The following is a 21461-nucleotide window of genomic DNA, read 5'->3' as shown; positions in this document are numbered from 1 at the left end:
CTCAACTAGCCTGTACACCTGCACACTGACTCAGTACCGGTGCCCCCTGTGTATTGTTATTTTCTTCTTGAACTGCATTGTTGGTTAAGGGCTTGCAAGCATTTCACAGTAGTCTACACTTGTATTCAACGCATGTGGCAAATAAAGTTTGATTTGATGTTAAAAAGCTAATATGAGTATTCAAGTAGATAAAATTCCTATATCAATGAGATGTCAACTCAAGTCATTTCTGGCATTGCGCCACAACTTGGCTCCCTGCCAGCACTATGCAGTTACCAAGTCCCAGTTAACACTTCATCTTTGATTTAGCCCTGAAGTGGTGGAATGATCACCTCACAGCAGTTGTCACCCATGAGGACCCATCTGTTCCCACTGCATCTTTACAAATAAATGCACCCCTGGCTACTTGATAAGACTGATGGTGTTTCATATAATATTGTATACACTTCTTTGAGAGTGTTTGTTATTGGAGTAAGCTACTTGCATTTTCCACACCTTTTAAGAGCACAATGAGCAAATAATGGTACTCAATTGAAATCACATTTTATTCAAAAACAATTGACATGTACTATACAACACAAGCTCCCGGACAGTGAATCAGCAGCCTCCCCAGGTCAGTCGTGACACATGGTCCGTCTTCTGCTTGGTGGATTTGATGAATCCCAGGAACTCCAGCTCAGATACCGCCTGGATAAAACGAGCACTTGTAGGAGTTGAGGAACAACAATGTGAAAAAGCATATTTAAAAAATGTATCAAAACATGCATACACATATTTCTATTCCTTTCGAGCACAGAGGGGCTGTCAACAGTTTAATACAATTTGTGAAAACATGTTACTATCGATGTTCCCGGACAGATTTCACTTGGTTTCCAAAACGAATCATTGGGTAGCTGCAGGAACAGGGTTGGAGAGCCCATGGCATATAGAATATCACCTGTCGCACAGCAAGAGGCTGGCTGCTGCTCAAACAGTGGTTTGAGTGAAATAAGGGTTCTTATAAGCCCAGACATTTCTATATGCAATCACTTGTGAAAGTAGAGTTGATGGTTGCCACTAAAAAGAGGATCCCAGTTGCTACTATATTCATTTCTCAGCTACTACTAAAATGATCTGCCCCTTTTTTTCAATTTTCACATAAAATGACATACCCAGATCTAACTGCCTGTAGCTCAGGCCCTGAAGCAAGGATATGGAATGTAGGAAAATAACACAGATCTGGTAAAAGATAATACCAAGAAAAAAAACTAATGTTTTTGTATCTTTGAAATGCAAGAAAGGCCATAATGTATTATTCCAGCCCAGGTGCAATTTAGATTTGCCACTAGATGACAGCAGTGTATGTGCAAAATTTTAGACTGATCCAATGAACCATTGCCTTTCTGTTAAGAATTTTATATCAAGACTGCCCAAACGTGTCTAATTGTTTTATTAATACATTTTCAAATTCAAAACTGTGCACTCAATAGGCATTATTTCACTAATAGCTACTGTAAATTAAACAGTGCAGTTAGATTAACAAGAATTTAAGCTTTCTGCCAATATCAGAATTGTCTATGTCCTGGGAATTGTTCTTGTTATTTACAACCTCATGCTAATCACATTAGCTCAACCGTCCTGTGAATTAAACACATTACTCCACTGTAAAACCAGAGTAGCATACCTGGCATGATTGAAAAAGGAACCGGGAAGACAGCCTCCATTCACTATTCAAGTGCATATGACGACATGTATTTTTCCCCCTGCCACTGTTCCTGCCCATTTGATAACGGGACATTCTAAATAAGATATCATGTCTTTACTAATAATATTAAATTGAAAGTTGAGAATAGTCTGGTGTGAAAATACACTGTACAAAACATGAACATCTTCCTAATATTAAGTTGCATACCAGTTAAATTGAAAGTGCTTATGATAGAATACTTGTCTATTCAGAGTATTTTACATTTGCCATTTAGCAGATGCTCTTATCCAACTAGGGTTAAGTGCCTTGCTCAAGGGCAAAATCAGATTTTTTTTCTACCGCCCCCATGCAGTACTTGTTTAATAAACATCTTACCACATATTCAAAAGTAGTCACCATGAAGCATTAAGACATCCAACAATTAAAGGATACTGTTTGAGTTCGTCCACTTTGCCAAAGTCCGCAGAGTCAGGATCCTTGCCCTCTGCAGCCGAGACCACAGTAGCATAAGCCTGCAAATACATGAAAAGTTAACTCACTCCGTTTCTCATTCAATATACCAGCAGGCAAGGCATGTTTCTACAGAGGTATAAACCCAAATAGATACAGTTGAAGTCAGAAGTTTACATACACTTAGCTTGGAGTCATTAAAAGTCGTTTTTCAACCACTCCACAAATTTCTTGTAAACAAACTATAGTTTTGGCAAGTCGGTTAGGACATCTACTTTGTTCATGACACAAGTACATTTTCCAACAATTGTTTAGACAGATTATTTCACTGTATCACAATTCCAAGTCTTGCCCTTTTACCCTCAATGGCACACATGCACAATCCATGTCTCAAGGCTTAAAAAGTATTATTTAACCTGTTTTTTCCCCTTCGTCTACACTGACTGAAGAGGATTTAATAAGTGACATCAATATAGGATCATAGCTTTCACCTGGCCAGTCTCATGGAAAGAGCAGGTGTGTTCGTAATGTTTTGTACACGCAGTGAATATGATACCAATAATAGTATTTCAATTAATTCTTTATTACACCTACCTCCAGCCAGTCATACAGGTTGATGAGTCTCCCACACTCCAGATGTAGCTTGTACACAATGCAGATGTCAGGAGCAGCATTGGAGACTGTCCCGTCCTCAGCCCGCAGATTTTCATTCTGAACCAGATTAGCATCAGTATGAGCTACTGTTTAACACTATAAACTTTGGCTGAGTTGTCTAAAGACAGACTTATCGCATTCCCTTTCTTTTGTCTGCACTGATCTGAAACAATTGCGAACAGGTTAAAGGCCAATAATGGCAGTCCACCATATTGTTTACACCCATCAAATCTTTCCAGATTGGTGCAGATTAGGATACAAAGAACAGCGTTCACTAGACACTATTGAGACAGCCTCTCAGTAGTAGCTATTTACTTTCAGGTAGTGGTAGGGGTTGCTGAGGGCGGTCTGGATGGAGGTGCGTGGTGTGGCGTTGAGGTGGCGTCTCAGGACAGCAGAGGAGCTGGAGTAGCATACCTCGTACAGTGGTTGGGATTCGGGTGGGGCCAGGTGGGATCTGAGAACACAAAGGTGAGCAGCACCGTCAAATACTGTGCCATCCATTTACACCGAGCTCATCTAAAAGAATGAACGTAATCTATCCAGCCACTGTTGAGTCAGTCAATTGATTGGGTTGTATCATTACTGTATACTACTTCACCTCACAAGGCTGTCAATGAACTCCAGGGCTTGGTCTCGGAGTATCTCAAACGGGCTCATTGTCTTGGTTCTTCGAGATTTCTTCATCTCCAGTAGAGTCTAAACAGAGAGGACAGTAAATGCTGAGGCCCTTCATATCACAAGCACTACATATCCTTTTTAGAGAGTCGTAGATCCATTATACATCAGAAGTGTATGAAACCGTTTGAGTAAAATAACTATCCATTATAGCAGAAAGTTGTTACCTTTTGCAGTTGGAACAAGTCTGTTTTCTTCTGGAGGCCTTTCCCTGGAGAAGTGAGGTCCTCCCCTGCTGCATTCTCATCAGCAGCAAGATCTGATTGTGCAGAAGCAAGAGTAGCACATTTCAATGGGTCTGAAAAGCATTTGGTGAAATGGGAAACTGTTACAGCCATCATCGCTACTTACCGCCTGGCTGGTCAAATTTGGCGAGTAAATTCTCCAGTTGGAGCAGTGCAGCCCTCACTTTCTTTGTCTTGGCAGATTTCAGGATCTCAGCACACTTTTGCAGTGCTGAGGTGAGCTCGTCTTTAGCCATCATCCTGGGGTGAAAAGTTGAGTGTTGACAAAAGGAGAGCAAACAAACTGAACTTCATCTTAGCAGGTAAAAGAGTATGACAGCTTGAATATAAAACTTTGTTTTGCTAAGCAATGTTTATCCTTTATATCAACGATTTTGGAACTAATAAATTCATAATCTCCTTTATCACCTCAGAAGCTGCATGGCAGACGCATACTCTTCATTCTCCCACACATTCTTCTCCAGACAGGATATGTGCAGCTCTCTTATCTAAAAATAGAGGTATATGTGGAACAGGTGAGACAGTCCGTGCCATGCTCTACAATTCCATTCTTAACGTATGATGTATTATTTCAATGGCAACCTTGACGAACAAAATGTTCCAACCTGTTTTCCCAGAGGGTATTTGGGTAGAGAAGCCGTCAGAATGTGGAGACACCTCAGAATGGGGTAGTAGTTCTTGTGGTATTTGCGAAGATCTTTCAGTAGTTTCTGACACACTTCCTAAAATAATGGGCAGGACACGCAATCACTCAAGACCATTTTTGGTAAGCTCATAACTCATGTCAATATACTGTTCAGAACCTCTCAACAGCACTCAATATTTACCTTCACATGGTCATCACTGGTCAACAGCTCCACTTGCTCCTGGGGACCCTGCTCCTCTACGTACCTGGGTGAAAGGTGAGGTAAACACCAACAAGTTTTTATACAGACAAATCACACAACATTCTGATAACATTCTCCACCATCCTATGGGTAGAAGAGTGTGAGTGACAGTCACCTCATGAAGGAGGGCAGCTGTTGGAGCCGCTCTACATTCCTGTGGCTGAGCTCAGTGGCGTGTACCAGGGCCTCCTTCTTACAGCACAGCACGCTCAGAGGCTGGCTGTGGAAGTGCTCCAGCAGAGCCAACTGAGGGGGGCCCACCAAGATCAACACACAAATTCACAGTCCAACATAATACATCCAGCAAGCGTATCTCAGTTAGTCTTTGAAAGCAGGTACAGAGCACAACCAACATTGTGGGTTAAACATCAGTTAAAAGGAGAATGCCCTTTCAACACATTTGACACAGTCACCCCAACAATCAGAGGGCAGTCCTCACCTGCAGGCCTTTGATGAAGTTGCGTACAGAGAAGTCGTGGTAGAGGAAGATGCTGACCAGCACTTGCAGCACCTTGCCACTGGGCTTGAAGGGAAACTGGGAAGTTAGGATCACCTGGAGAAAGAGAGGGAAAGCAATACTCAAACTAAAGTCTGAATCCTAACTTGAAATAAACATCAGTAACTCAAGACATGTCATCATCAATGGGGGTCTTGAGTGAAAATGTCCGTTTATCTCAAGTTGCAAACGGCAACTTCAGAACCCTATTGGGTTTTAGGAAAAGGGCACAGCCAAGCATACTCACTATGTGTCCAATACAACTGAATGGATGGATCAATGGTGGCTACAGACTCGTTTTTAAGTACCTACCTTGTCTATGACAGAAGCCAGGTGCTGGGTGCAGGACAGGGACTGGAAGAGCTCGATGCCCAGCAGAGAGGACACAGAGTGGGGCAGCATGTGTTGAATGGTGCTGGGAGATGTGGCAATGCCAAAGACGAACATCAGCGGAAGCTGTTCAACGTACCGACTGTTGAAGAGAACGGGGAGATTATGCAGCATGTAATGCATGAAAAGTTTTCATGTGAGGTGCCATCACACAACTACAAGTGTACTTTCAGATGATGTATATATTCAATCAATATATATATATATTTTTTAAATTTAACTAGGCAAGTCCGTTAAGAACAAATTCTTATTTACAATGACGGCCTACCAGGGAACAGTGAGTCAACTGCCTTTTTCAGGTTTAGAAAGACAGATTTTGACCTTGTCAGCTTGGGGATTCAATCCAGCAACCTTTCAGTTACTGGCCCAACGCTCTAACTACAAGGCTACCTGCCGCCCCTAACAGAGATGGAGGTCAGAACTCTTACCTGCAGATGAGGATGAAATCTTGCAGCACTTTAGGGTTGAAAGCCTCTAGGTCTTTGAAGATCACTACAATAGGAGGATGCTGTTGCATGTCTTTGCCAACGGAAGTACGCTTTTTCCTTGGGGTGCCGGAGGCAGCTTTCTGAGAGGTACAAACAAATTATTTTTTACACAGGATTCATGATTTGTAATGAGGATTTACAGAATGCAGAAATTGTAAGGTCAACATCTATACATTTGACAGTTGTACATAAAAGCATCATAATAGTCCTTACTTCTCTGTTGTAGCTACATACCTTTGTCACAGTCTTGTACCAGTTACAGAGTGTGATGAGGGAGCAGTGCACCCTCTTCTGGTTTACATTGGTACTGCGCTGCTCAGGCTCTTCATTATCCACAGACACACTAGTACCTATCAGTCTCTCTAGAACCCTCTGCATCATGTGATTCAGGGCTGAGGACAGAACAAATTAAAATATTATGATTCGAGTTGGGTATCCACGTGTCATAAAACAAAAAGGCTAATAGCAAGTAGGGAAATTCCTCGAGTACCACACACACACAGGACTGACCTGCACACTCTGTGGCTTGTACAGAGACCACAAAGGGAGTCACCGACTGCTGTAACTGGTCAGCGAGGCACTGGAAGGTCATATCATGATCTGGCACATTCACTCCTACACAGGTAGAGTTAGTTAAGGCCGTCATTGTAAATAAGAATTTGTTCTTAACGGACTTGCCTAGTTAAATAAAAAAAGAGAAATGTTACAAATATGCCTTATACTTTTTTTCCCCTCCAGCCAAAACGCTCTATACTAGTGGCATCTCTCAGTCTGTACTGTGGCATTTATGAAAATACACTCATTTAGGCCTATATCATGGGCCCAGGTCATACCAAAATATTTTTGCATGTGCATCGTCTTTTGAGCCACATACCAAGCACTAGGGCTGCTGTCGGAATCTCGTGGGCTCTCATACGCGACGCCCAGTCATCCGTGCCACGCTGAAAAGTGGAGACACTCTTTCTGATAAACGCCAAGAGGCTGTCTAAGATTTTCCTGTTCAGCTCATCCTGCAGAAGCTGTAGAAAGTAAACAATGTAAACTGTCGTGCCTGACAAAAACTCGTAACTTTGATCTGGGGTGTATTCGTTGAAGTGAAATGTTCACAACGTTAGATAAATTTTGCAAGTAAAACTAGCACAATCCCCTATTCTGCATGACAAACAGAATATTATTAAACAGATACAGTGGTCTGTCTGAACATTCCGTAGCATCATAGCATAAGCACAATGATTGCAATGCCCAAAGTTGGGAGGATGATGAACAGGGTGCAGATAGGCTCTCACCTCGGTGTCTGCCTTCATTTTCTCCCATAATGTCTGACAGTTTCTGAAACGTAGTTTGCTGTTCTCCGTGTCCTCACTGCCATGAATGAAATAATCCTCTGGAGAACACACGATACTGATAGTCAATGCTACCCGATACTTTATTTATTGAAACTGAATATTCAAAGTATAGATATGATTACTGTTTAAATATGACCAGCGACCCAGATAGTTATCTATAAGATCACTCACCCACTGTTGGAGTATTCCTTCTCCTTTTGCCACTGGGCTTGAACACAAAGCAACCCTAAACGGGAAATATGCAGATTATAATGACGCGATCATTGGAACACTTAAATGAAAAGGCCAGCAATTACTTAAACTATGTTATTTGCTATTAGGCATCCTTGGAACGCCCCTCCCCAGCTAGCTTCCATCGTGGTAATATTATAAATGCAGTACTCACTCCAAAGACGCTAACGAAATCGCATTTCAACAATTTACAGTCGTTAGCCTACCTTTGACACCGATGAAGTCATTTCCAGCAGAAATGTGACAATCCCATATAAACTTTCTTCAGTAAAATATATTTCTTCTTTGACCTAACGATTGAGAGTAACAAAAACTTTGTTAGCCGGATGTAACCATTCTACACTTCCTTTATTTTCCCGCCATTGTGACGTTTATGAATTTGTGTACGGACCGAGTTCATTCAATTATAATTTTATTCTTGGCTGAGTGTTTAAAGATTAATGTGACGGGACATCGGTAAAACAAGCCAACAAACAAGGGTGTACTGTCTAAGAGTTATTTTGTATTAAAAACCAAACAAATGAACTGCGTAAATTGTGAGCAACATATCCCAATCGGCCGGCAGATGGCGCTGTTATTCATTTGACATCGTTTGCCATTGTTGACAAGACGTAAAATGAATAATATCGCCATCTGCCGGCCGGTTGGGATATGTTGCTCACAATTTTCCAACAGTGAGTTACAATATATTGCGGAACTTGGTTGGTTGCAGGTTGCAAGGTTGGTTGCAGGTTGCAAGGAGACCGATAGGGGGAGAGGATCGCCCAATTTGGCCCACAATTTATAACAATAAGACGCTGAAAAACATGTAGAGGCTGCTAGTTTATGAGACAAGAGGGGATAGTAAAATAACAAAATTACACCAAAATGCGTCAGGGTTCATACTAAAACAGGTGTGACTGAATAAATACATCAATGACAAATTAAAAGTCAGCTCTTGCGGATTCAGTAAGGGTTATGGCTGTCTTCAACTTGATGTGTCTTAAAACCACCTGCTACATTTAACACCAAATAGGCTCTCCACAGAGTTGCTTTATAATAATGAATGAATGTAAATAAATAAACTTGCAAAACAAAGTTCTGTACATCAACTTTTATAAAAGCAAACAGTTACATTTTATTGAACACTTTGTGGAAGACATGTAAATATTACAGATAGTGTTTAAAAATAAAATAAATACAAACAAAAAATAAAATCCCATAGGGATATATAAAAACTTTTGTTTTTCCTTAAAATTATCAATTTAGCAAAAAACAATTTTAGTACTATAAGCCTAATAAATACAAACATGTTCTAAAGTCTATGTCCCCTACAGATTACCTGGTTCTTATATGAGTAACATACATTATCCAAACTTAAAATCAACAATAACATGTCATAAGTAGAAAATACTCCATCTTCAATTGTCTAATGGTCAAAACTGTTTACCATTGGATATCTGATACAATATTAACAGATCTGTTTGCAGCATGTTACTTCTCTAATCCTGAGTTAGTCGAAAATAAAAGCATCAGGCTGTGAGCAATCCATCAACTATAAAGCCACTTTTGTATTATAACCATGGGTCGCATATCTTGAAGTTGCTTTAGCAAAAGATCAGCACCATCGGAAAAGGTTTTGTCCATTACAATCTTCACATTGTTCACGGATTGAAGATTTTGAGGATTTCTGAAGTCTACAAGGTTTTGACAGGCTCCAATAACTTCATCAGGTGTTGCGGACATAATATTAGCAGTCTTCTGCTTAAGGGTACGCTGCCGTTTTAATGGCAACTCACTCCTTGAACCTCCACTCATTTTTCTTTTGGGAGTGTGGGTCGATGGTGAAGTATCCAGGAACTTCAGGAAACTGTCCAGTGCAACACCACCCTTGCTTTCTTCCTCTTGAGAAGCAGTGGAGCCCTGGTCCAATGCCTCTGTCAACTGGTGAACTTTATCTGCCGGACGATTTCTCAGAGTCAACCTTCTGTCAGGACAAGCTAATACTCTCCGCTCTGATTTTCGGGGGCAAACCCTCTTTTTGACCTCTGAAGTTAAATACTGGGATTCGGAAATCTCATCAGTTGAAAGTTTAGCCTCTGCTTGAATATCATCATCCAACACTTCTTGCCTCTGACAGTTGGTCTCTGAAGTCTCAGGCTCACACTCGTCAGCGTCCGTCTCCTCAGAGGAGTCTGTTGACATACCCTCGGATTTGTTTGCATCTTTGACTCTTGATCGTGGGTACTTTTTACAGAATATAAACTGGCTTCTCTGATCCTCTATATATTTCTCGGTGAGGCCATGTGTGGTGTAATGTTTGAATATATTCCGTTCAGTCCGTTCAACTGTGTCGCAGCCTTTTATCATGCATGGATATTGCAAAGATACTTTTTGGGTGCAGATGGCAGATGCCTCATCCATAGATTTCAGAGAGGGTTTTCCAAAGTTAGTCCAGTCATCGAGCGATCCGTCATCTTTCTTAGTGTTTTTCTTGTTCAATTTGACTGCGTTTTCAATGTTCTCTTTGCCATTGTTGGGCTTGACGCATGTTGTTCTCTGTTGCTGTGTTCTGGGAATATAAATTAAATCATGCTTTTTCATCTCATGACGAAGAAGGTTTGACTTTGTAGTGTAGACCCGGTCACAGCCATCATACCCACACTTAAAAGTCTGATCCACACTGCCTCTCTCAGAGATGTTTATTTCCTTGTGAAAGTTTTTGATGTGGTCAATGTATTTCTCCACAGAGGTGAAGGAGAGTGTACATTCTGACCGGTCACACAGGAATGTCCCTATATTGAGGCTGGACATCATTGCAGTGGTTTTATCTCGGGTGAATTTATGAAGCAAGAGGTAATGCTGCACCAAGGTTGTAATCCCTGGAAATATCCTTGAACAGTCTTTCACTTGACATCGGATTTCATTATTCTCAACTTCAGCAGCTTGTTCACCAGTGACAGCCTTTTCGGTATCAAGGTCTCCTGAAGACAGGGGAAGGGATGACTGATGCATAGCCCTAGAGTGAAGGATCAGATTTTGCTGGATGGTAAAGGCTGCAGCGCATCCTTCATGAACACAACGGTAGGGCCTATATGGGCTGAAAGAATTGTCAGCGTCACAAAGTTGAAGCCCCAACCTTTTCTGAACTTTTTCTTTCCTTTGGAAATGAACCTCATCTTTGGATATTGTGTTTTTTGAACAACTTGCTTTTTCTGGTGTGGGTTTCACAGCCTGACTGGATGCCGCCTCTGTTGCATGGCTAAAAGATCTGGCGTCGGAACGTGCTTCTGGCCTTTCCGCAGTGTCACCTTGACCTAATTTTTGCTTCAACACTGGAGTGTGGTTAATTTGTGGGGCTGTCATTAATGTCTCATTCTTGGTATATCTGGTCTTTGATGGTGATTCTAATTCATAAAATGACTTGTCCAAGTCATCCAAGGTATCTTGTGGTGATTGCACTCTCTCAACTGTTAATTGATGCATGGAATCCTCTTGAACTGCATCTCCAGCTGTAATGATCTCAGAGGATTGTGCATGACCGTCTTGATTTGTGCTTTGAATTGGACAGCCAGTGTCAATATCAAGTGGCTCTTGTTTGATGAAAGTTGACACAACTGAAGATTCAGTTCCATGACTACTCTCTACCTCGGTTTCAATATTGGGATTGCTTGACCTTTTTTTGCGATTTCCGACCTTTAACTTGTTCATCTCTGCCTGCGTCAGGTGGTGGACTTTTTCATAATGAATTCTTAGGCCTGTGGTTCTGGTAAATGTTTTCGGGCAAATGTAACAAGGATATGGAGAGAATTTGACTGGGGTTTTCTTGAGTTCCTCAATCATCTCAATGGTGTAATCATGAACTCTACCAAGGTGTCTGAATAATGCCTCTTTTGTCATGAACCCATATTCACAATAATCCATTTCACACTTGAACGGCTTGGGGCCATTGTCACGAATCTGGTCTTCCTTCTTGACAATCGTTTTTGTTGTCGTGCTTTGAACATTATCTTTTTGCATGACATTATAGCTTGAGATTGCATTGCTTTGGCTGCCACTGTACTTTGAGGAACAATTTTCCTGCAAACTTTTCTCATGTGCAGCTTCAACTAAATCCAACATTTGTAGGGCATTTTGAATTTCTATAACCTTGTCATCTTGACATGCCGCAAAGGAAGTTGCACTTGACATTTTTTCAGCAAGACTGCCTTTTGACTCCCCATCCGGCTGACTGCCAGCATAATTCTTTGACTCTTTCAATTCTATCCACACTGTTTTATTTGGGCTGAGTTTGGATTGTCTACCGGCCGAAACTGAAGGAAAGGTGTTTGATGATTGAGAATCCAGTGGTTTTTGGGTTTCCTTTTGTGACAAACTGGAAGGATTTGGTGTGGAGAGATTACCAACAACTTCCTGTGGGAATTCACCATTTAGTATGTTGTATATTGATCCAGTTTCAGGAACATTTGGGTCATTGAGAAAGTCGAGAAATGACATAGGCAAATCAGCCGTTAAGTCCATTTCAACTAATGGCTTGCACTGGGAGCGTTTTGAAAGATGACCTCCGAGAGACTTTGTGCTTGAGAATTCTCTAAAGCATCTTCGGCAGATGACTTTGCCATCCTTTATGATAGCAGGCCATTTCGTTCTCTTGCTGAGTCTGCAGCGTTTTACTTTCTGTGTATCATGATCAGCAATCTTCTCGTCTGCAGGGATAGCTTCAGATTCTGCATGAGTGTCCTCATTGTACGAGAAACCTTTTTGGATAGAAGCATGCGGACTAAGAAGCATTTCATCTACAGAGCTGCTCATCTGATTCTCATAATTGGGTGATGTAAGATGAGTTACGTCCTCCATGTTGGTCATCTCCACTGTGTTTCTTGGTGCTACTTGGCCAACATGGCTCACTGCATTGCTTGGAATGTCTATTGATGCCCTTGAATTAAGGACATATTCATTTGGAACATATGAAGCATGGGAACCTCCAGCTGACAAATTGTTACTTTCTGGGGCAGACATACTGGAATAGTTTTTTCCCATTAGGGAAACATCAACATTATCCCCAGAATTAGTTATCCCATAGTGTTGTCCTCCATTATCCAGCATAAGAGAGCTTGACACATATTCCGACATCTGATTCATCAGACTTGACTCTGATTTAATGGGTTGGATGGCACTATCATGCATATTTGCTGGTGTATGTTCTCTGCCCCTTTCTAACAGTTGATACGGTTCTGATTGCCAAGGAGTTATGCTCTTATTGGGGTATTCATTCAGATGGAAGACCTCTGCATAGCAATCGTTCAATGTAGATGTCCATGAGTCACCCATCTCGGACTGCATTAGACCAGTCTGGTTTGGGGGGGTTTCCCAAACGGGGCAAATTGCAGGTAAATTTGAACATGCCACCGGATATTCAAACTGCTGTAATCCACTATTTCTGCATAGTGGTGCTTGATGAAGTAATGTTTTGTCCTCTGGGTCCTGCGAAGTCTTGTTCACTGATGGAACCTTTCTCGAAGTTATTTTGACAACTTTCTTGTACTTCTTAGCCAGTTTCCAGTCTTCAAAAATATCTGGATGGTTTTTCTTTACATGTCGGGAGAGACTTTTGGAGGTACTGTATTTGCGGTCACATGCTTCAAGTGGACAACTATACTCATCCTCATCTCTACCAGTTATTGCAGGAGTGTTTTGATATGGATGTAGAATAAATGGGGGTTCACTCTTAATTTCTGGTGGAGGAAAGGCCTGTGGTAACACTTTCTGAACAGCTTCAGTTGGTCCGTTATTCTGCTCCTCTTTTGGGCACACTTTCAAAGGATTTGTTCCACAGTGATATTGGGGATCCACATGATTTGCTATCATTTCTTGGCGTGGGACGACAGGAGATAGTTTTGCATTCTCCAATCCCAGCTTAGTTTTGATCAGTGGAACATAACACTTCCGAAACTCCTTTCTGGGATTGACAACAGAACTGCTCAACATGCTCTCGACTGAATGTTTTATTTTCATTGGGCCTTTTGGGTTCTCAGGAACTGTTGACGAACCTGATTTAACCACTTCTTCCGTCACATAATCCTGTGCCGTCTCCTGATCTAGATTGACAGAGGCAGAGCAGGTTTCCTCTTGCTTAGCGGAGCACTGGGTGGAAGGTTCTATTTCAGGTATAGGATTGTTCTCACTTGCGACGGGCATTTCATTAGTGTCATGGTTCTGCTGATGCAAATTTAGCTGGGACTGTGAATAGAAGATATTCCCACAATTAGCTATTTTGCAAGTGAATGTAAGGTAATGTTGTGCCTCATGATCATACAACAGGTAGGCCTCGTTGAAAATCCTTCCACAATTAGGAAACATACACTGTGACTTAAAGTCAGTGTGTTGTTTTTTGTGCATGAGAAGTTCCGAATTGCAGTGAAAGCTGGCTGTGCAATTCAGCTGTATGCAATAGTATGGCTTAGCGCCACAGTGCATTTGCAAATGATCATTGAGATGTCTGGCATTCACAAACTGCCGACGGCAATACTGACACACAACCTTCTGTCGTTGTATCTCCAGAAAACGTGTTGCTTCCTCGTCATTTTTGTGGGCTTTTACATGCGTTACAAGACTCCGAAAAAACTTGAATACCTTCTGACAGTATGTAACAGGGCAGACACAATCCTCAGTAAATTCTGCTTCATATCTAGCTGGTACAGGCTTTTGAGGACTGACCTTAGTTTGTACAGGCTTTGGAGGACTGACTTTGACTGTTTCAGCACTGTTGCAATTTCCATCCAAAGAATAAGCATCATTTGGACTGACAATGGTCTCTGCCTCGAGCTTCACCACAGCTCCGTCTTTAAAATTATTACAATGACTACTGGTAGATTGCGTTGGCTTGGGCAATTTCCTTGTTGCTTTCATAGCAGCAAGTCGCTCTTTGCAAGACTGCTTCACGTGGGATGCTACATGTGGCTCAAGAATCTCCTTAGTGTCAAAGCTGTCAGCACAAATTGGACAGGTGTAGACTCCATCTTTATAATGCTTCTGTGCATGGCGGACTATCCTGTGGCCAAGGAACTCTTTATCACATAGAACACAATACTGCATATAGGCTCGCCAATTCCTAAATCTTGCAGATACAAACCCTTTCTCCCTTAATTTCTTAGCTTCCCTATTTTTCTCTTTTTCATCTGCAATTTCATTCAATTCATTTGTAGTATTCAAAATAAAGTCCTCAAGGTCTTTGAATTCTGGACCTTTTTCTGCTGCATCATCCTCAAGTCCCTCATCTGCGTCATTGAGAGTGTCGATAGATGACACAATGGATCCCTCCTCACCCATCAATGCCAAACAATTGCGCTTCAAGGTTCTCCAGTCCCAGAACTCTGGATCAAAAGGCCACTGTGTCTTCAAGGCCAACAGTAACTCACAGCGTAGTGAGTTGGGTACTGGAAGATTCTCGTCCTCAAGCTTTTCATCAGGTTCATTATAGAGTGCTTCAACAGCATAATATGAGTCCACAGTTGGCTGAAAGAGGAACTCTGTTAGTTGGCATGCCCGTTTCACCTCAAAATCAGTGGGCAAAAGGCAGGAAATAGTTTTGCAGATGGTGGTCCTGCTGTCCGTGTTGTCACTGGATGCCATTTGTAGAGCTTGAATGCACATTTCAATGCACACCGGCAGTCCCACTTCTCCAACCTGAGAAAAAAATAAAGCCAAAGTCAGTCATGAGAATATAAATATCTACATGGTATATCCAAGCAGTAACCTTTACAATTTTACACATTCAAGAATTTCACCTCCGATTGGATAACCTTGATGAGGAAGAGGATATGACAGACGCTCCTGGAAAGCAGGACCAACTTTCTGCATTGACCAAGAAATGCATCAGCTGAAGACTCTGCCCGCATTAAAAGCTTGCTCCAGAATAGTGTGAGCTCCCTGTAAAAAGAAAAGTATATCATCGTTGGTCTGTCACACATGAAGGGCTTTACAAGGGACAACAGTTTGTCGTCAACATACGACATCCATCAGGAGGTTGGCTCACTTCTTTTTATCTCCTTTACATACTAAATGTATTATTACTTTTCTAACTCTGTAATATGATCATAATGATCAATACTTAGTATATGTACCTTTCATATAATTGCAAGAAAAATATTTAGAGAAATGTATATTGTACCTGTAACCCCCCCCCACTGAAAAAATAACTAAATACAAATTACGTCACACCCACATTAAACAGAGCAAGTGGAAAATGGAAATTAGAGGGCAGTACTCACCAGGCACAATACACATCTCCCTGGAGAAGCTGCCGCTCGAGGAATGCAGAGCACAAACAAAGGGCTCCTTTTTCATCCCCATCCGACTCCAGGTTACAAATCATCTCCAATCCATCCTTACAGTCTACCTGCACGATCTGGCCCAGAGATAACATGTGTCATAATTATGGTATTCTACGGTCACCCACAGTTGATGATTTTCCATCAGGGTTATTTTCATTCATCATTATCCAACTGGAGTTCGTCATTTCATTTCTTCATCAAATCTCCATCAGGTTGGCTCAGTTGGTAGAGCATGGCGCTCGCAACACCAGGGTTGCGGGTTCGATTCCCACTGGGGACCAGCACGAAACTGTATGCACTCACTACTGTAAGTCGCTCTGGATAAGAACGTCTGCTAAATGACTCAAATGTTGTTGTTTTTAAATAAAAAAGACAAGCCTTTGCTCAACCCCCTTTTTTGAAGGCACTAGTCTGTTAAACGACTTGATGTAAATGCTATCCACTCACCTCTTGCATGAGCTGTTCTTGTGTTTTTGTCATACACAGGCAAACAAGGTACGTCTGCTTGAAGTTCCCCTTTCCTTCGTACTCTGGATACTCTGAGCACATCTTCGCTAAGACAGCAGCTTTCTCTGCTCGATTCTGTTTGATAAGGTGCTTTATTCGCATATTAAGGAGTGTGGGACCTTCCATTTGCAGGAACTCATGAACTGGGGAGCAGAAAAAGGGAACACGATTACAGATAACACTACTGAGCAGTCACCACAACATTTAGAAATCAGTCATCTCATGTGTACAATGTTCTTACAACAAAAAACTACACAGGTAGGCTGAAACTAACCTCTGTCAATTTCAGGTATCTCATTAGATAGAATGCTGCACAGAGTGGTGTTGGTCCACACGCCAGGCTCCTGTGCCATAGCTGATAGCATGTGAAGCTGTGTGTTCCCATGTCCTTGCAGAAGGCTGTGTGCCGACTGTAAAGGAGAGCATATAACTTAATACTTTAGAGCTATACAAAACAACTATTCAAAACATAGGCCTAGATTAACTAATTATGTCAAACGGGGTTTGTGATATGTGCATATCATATATTTTTACTTTGATTGGGTCACCTAGTCATTATTTTTCAAAAGATAATTGGCATAATAGGCTCATTACAAACATTGCTGTTCTAAGAGCAAAAGAAAAATAGAGCAGCACTGGAGACTAACCTTGACACAGGATTGGAACTCCTCCCATAAGGCACCAGGGACACTCTCAGGCAATGAGAGCAGGAGCTCCACACAGCTCCTGCAAGTAAAACAGGGTCATTCAATGAGTTTGTTTTGGTTAATGCTAATGATGCTACAGTTGTGTGCAGATTACTAAAATTAAAGAAGCACTACCCCCTTCTGCCGCAGCTCATATACGGGAAGCCTAATTTATTTATCTTGTCAAATTAGTGGGGCAAGGTACAGTTGTATTGGTCACTAGCGCTAATCAAACTGGAATGCTCACTGTCATTTAACAACATAGGCCTAGTACCATATGAAAAACTGCACAGCTGGTTCCATGAAGCATTCATGCATATAAATCAGATATTGATGTTTTATCTTTGAGTACTCACAGTCCTAGGTTTTCAAGTACGAGTGGCACATTTTCACATTCGGAGGAGAGACAGGTGATGGCCTTTGCATAACTGAGTATGGCCACAGTGTACACCTCCAGTAAAGGCAGTGGCTCCTCCTCAGCCTTCCATCGACCTGCATGTTCCACAAGGATCTGCAAACAAAAGCATGGCAAGCTGATTAGTGCCTGCTGTTAAATTAATGTATTTTTTCAACTAACTAACTCCTTAACAATTACCATACAAATAGTGTAATTGCACAATTGCATTAATTATTAGTCCTTCTAGGTAAATTACGCTACATTCCATTAAAATATCAAATTGAGAACAGCTAATAATACAAATCCTAGTGCAGTCTCCTGGTAGGAATATTTATGCCAATCACCAATGTAATGAAGACTGTTAGACTGCTAATAACCTCTTTATATCTGTGATTTTTTATTTTTTTTAAGTCAGATGAACCAACATAGCTAGACGACACTGGTGTAAAGTAAGTAAAAAATACTTTAAAGTACTACTTATGTTATTTTTGCGGGGTATCTGTAGTTTACTATTTATATTTGACTACATTCATTAAGAAAATATTGTACTTTTTACTCCATACGTTTTCCTTGACACCCAAAAGTACTCATAAAATGTTGAATGCTTAGCAGGACAGGGAAATGGTCCAATTCACACACTTAGCAACAGAACATCCCTGGTCATCCCTAGTGCCTCTGATCTGGCGGACTCACTAAACACACATGCTTTGTTTGTAAATGATGTCTGAATGTTGGAGTGTGCCCCTGGCTATCCATAAATTTAAAAAACTAGAAAATGGTGCAGTCTGGTTTGCTTAATAGAAGGAATATGAAATTATTAATAATTTTACTTTTGATACTTAAGTATATATAGTATATGTACATATACTTAAGTATATTTAAAACCAAATACTTTTACTCAAGTAAAATTTTACTGGGTGACCTTTACTTGAGTCATTTTCTATTAAAGGTTTCTTTACTTTTACTCAAGTATGACAATTGGGTACTTTTTCCACCACTGCCAGACGAGCAGTATACGGGACGCTGCTTTAAATTCTATAAGTCGGGCTGCTGAATCAAGGCTATAGTGAGTGCCAATTGGAAGCCATGCAGTAGCCTATAATAGGCTAAACCACACAGAGTAGTGAGTAGGCTACCCATGTAGGATGCAGGCCTAATATTCACAGTTGAGTGAGACAAGCTTGAATACTACAAGTACTGACAATATTTTCCTTGTCTGACATCCCTTCTCCCAGTCAAGGGGAAGCCTAATCTCTGCGCAAATGAGTGTGGCTCTTCTATAGCTACTCTTTGAAAAGTTGGCGATATGTGACCGCTTCCATACAGTTGTTACAAGGTAGATAGTGTAAAGCATAGCACAGAGAATGGCCAACCTTTGCGTGGCGATACTTTCTAACTTCCTGACTTGGAAGACAACACATCTTCTAAACGTCCATGTCTAGTTGCAGTGGGTTCATTTGAATTTAGAAGAGGCTCCGTTATTAAATTAAATGAATGTAATGTGTATGCCGCCATCATGTCTATTTCAAATCTTCTCACATTGATTGAGACAGACGAATGTAATCATGACATGAAGCACTTCGGGGTGGACACCCACCTGTCTCAATCAATGTGAGAAGATTTGAAATAGACACGATGGCGGCATACACATTGCAGTTGGATTACTTCATGGAGCAAAAAAATCTATTTAATTTAATAATTTTCTAAATTTAAAACAAAATATAGAACTTTAGAAGATGTATTGTCTTCCATGTCGGGAATTGAGAAAGTATCGCCACGTTTGGTCCAAAATTCTCTGTACTATGCTTAACATCAGGGTTTCACCAACTCGGTGCTGCACGTTTTAGTTTTCACCCTAGCACTATGCAACTGATTCAAATAATCAAAGCTTGACAATGAGTTGGTTATTTTAATCAGCTGTGTAGTGATAGTTTTTTACCCTAAAACGTGCACCCAGGTGAGAACCCTGGACCGAGTTTGGGAAACCCTGCTTAACACTACCTATAACAGCTGTATGGAAGCATTCACATATAACCGTCCTTTCAAATTGTAGCTAGGCCATCAAAGTGTGGCTATTGCTAAATGTAGGCTAAATGTAACTTAACATGGTATTTCAATGCATTGCACAACACATGTAAAAAATAAACACTTGATAACAAACAATCTTGAAGTGACTAAGTATTTTCTCTGCAACTGTCTAAAATTTCTTAGTAAGAAAACATATGGTACAAGGCTATCTTAGTTGTATATTGTTACTAATCTGTGTCAGATGATTAATCACCATTGCAGTTTTATCTCCAAATTTGACCTGATAGTGATGATGCATGAAGCCCAATCTCATACTAACATAATCATCCCCAGCTTCCAATTGGCTCATTCGTCCCCCCGTAACTATTCCCCAGGTCGTTGCTGTAAATAAGAAGTCAACTTACCTGGTAAAATAAATCAAGAAATTCATCACTTCGCACAGGAGGGGTTTCAAACTAGGCCCAGCAGGTTTGTCATACAATACACAGAACCGAATAAACCTACCCACTGACAGGCTGATGAATTAATATTGCTTTTCTAACAATTAAAATCATACACACGTAGTTAACCTATGAGTTGCATGAAAATAAATACTACCTAGCTATTTGGTAGGCCAGGCCTATACATTAGACTTTTACAGGCACACTCAATATTGATCCACTAACACAATGGACGAATGGAAAAACGTTAATTGGCCTTAATTTCTAGTTTAAATATGCACATTTACAAGGATGAAAGACGTTTCGTGTCGTGCAAACCTAAAACACCGGTGCATTTGAATGCAAATCCACACAAAAACCAAGCTAGCTCTTCTCAGCATGAAGGAGCCTGATCAACTAGCTAACTAGCCAACATTCATCTAGCAGCTAGCTAACGTCAACTAGCAGGGGAAAATGAGTGATGATAAGATATCATGCCAAAGTAATAGATTAAACTACATATCGGGAAAAACTAACGTATATATTTAACTAACTACAATAATCAAACGGTAAAACAGGGAGTAATGGTGTGTGTTTATATATCTGTTCTGATGTGGCTAGCGCGACCTAGCTAGCTAGCTAGCTACATTGTTGTAGCTAACGTACACGCGCATCATCAGCCAGGAAGCTGGATGGAAGGCTGCAAACTAGCTAGGATGGGTAGTTGGAAAAACATGCGGACCTGGCAGAATTCCTGGCAGAAACGCAAAGAGGCGTCCGACGGTGATTCTGGGCTTTCTTTAAGTGTTGTAGTCAATTCCTGGAACCGTTCTCGGAGCCGCTCGATAGCTTTTCTTGTGGCATATTCCTTCTCTGTCTCTCCCTCCGCCATCTTCACAACACAATCACGACCGCGTACGCACAGATGTTACGCTGCCAGAATCGCACACGCACACGCAAAGGGGGGAAGGGAGAGACGAGGGACTGCCTAAAAACACGCCACTTCGAAGTGACTTTTCGCCAACCCTAAGAGATGGATCGAAATTTACCGAATGGTTACCGTTAGGGAAATGGGGGGAGGGTCATACTTTTTCCTTTTCAGTCAAGGGGAGGGTTTAGTATTATTATTTTTTAAATCTAGTCCAAGGGAGGGTCATGTCATTTGTAATTGATGAAATGTCGATTTTTCTCAGTGTTTTACAATGAGTTGCTTATTAGGCTATTTATGGATGTGTGCCTGGTGCTGCCCCTCTGATTCTGCACTGGGCCGCAATATCAATTGCGCCTACAGGCTATTGATTGGTGTGGTCTCAATCAAGTGATTCATAGCCAAAAGCTACGAAGTGCATGCTTGGAGAAGCACAGTGAAAAGTTATATTTCCAAGATAGAGGCTGGTAAATACAACTGTGCTGCATTACACACTGCAATGGATGTTCCAACCCTGAGCCCCTGCCTGCTCTGCTCTTGCTGATCAAAAACGTTGTATTCTGCCTAACCATTGGCTGTGTAGTCTACGGTGGCAGTTCAAATGCTTCTTCAGAATTGTTTGTTGTTGATTCGGC

At 41.2% G+C, this 21461-nt stretch overlaps 2 protein-coding genes across 2 annotated transcripts; both read right to left on the bottom strand.

Moving 5' to 3' along the window:
- Nucleotides 1-526: 526 nt before the first annotated feature.
- On the bottom strand, nucleotides 527-8035 carry orc3 (origin recognition complex, subunit 3). The gene is made up of 20 exons (XM_055862712.1): nucleotides 7756-8035; nucleotides 7490-7544; nucleotides 7259-7356; nucleotides 6847-6991; nucleotides 6483-6587; nucleotides 6207-6364; nucleotides 5913-6052; nucleotides 5407-5566; nucleotides 5038-5151; nucleotides 4714-4844; nucleotides 4539-4602; nucleotides 4317-4433; nucleotides 4120-4199; nucleotides 3818-3951; nucleotides 3634-3725; nucleotides 3390-3487; nucleotides 3104-3245; nucleotides 2729-2845; nucleotides 2117-2196; nucleotides 527-703 (listed from the first exon to the last, which is right to left on the bottom strand). Exons 1-20 carry the CDS (start codon nucleotides 7774-7776, stop codon nucleotides 598-600), a joined length of 2157 nt encoding a protein of 718 aa, XP_055718687.1. The 5' UTR covers nucleotides 7777-8035; the 3' UTR covers nucleotides 527-597.
- Nucleotides 8036-8627: 592 nt separating this feature from the next.
- Nucleotides 8628-20950, bottom strand: LOC129811421 (zinc finger protein 292-like). Its single transcript, XM_055862711.1, has 8 exons — nucleotides 20641-20950; nucleotides 17411-17565; nucleotides 17016-17094; nucleotides 16643-16778; nucleotides 16309-16511; nucleotides 15799-15935; nucleotides 15316-15457; nucleotides 8628-15214 (listed from the first exon to the last, which is right to left on the bottom strand). The coding sequence occupies exons 1-8, from the start codon at nucleotides 20788-20790 to the stop codon at nucleotides 9080-9082; spliced, it is 7137 nt and encodes a 2378-aa protein (XP_055718686.1). The 5' UTR covers nucleotides 20791-20950; the 3' UTR covers nucleotides 8628-9079.
- Nucleotides 20951-21461: the final 511 nt, after the last annotated feature.

The sequence above is a fragment of the Salvelinus fontinalis genome, chromosome 15, assembly GCF_029448725.1.
Source record: "Salvelinus fontinalis isolate EN_2023a chromosome 15, ASM2944872v1, whole genome shotgun sequence".
Lineage (NCBI taxonomy): Eukaryota > Metazoa > Chordata > Actinopteri > Salmoniformes > Salmonidae > Salvelinus > Salvelinus fontinalis.
The sequence above is the reverse complement of the archived record's forward strand: the minus strand, read 5'-3'. Positions and strand labels throughout refer to the sequence as shown.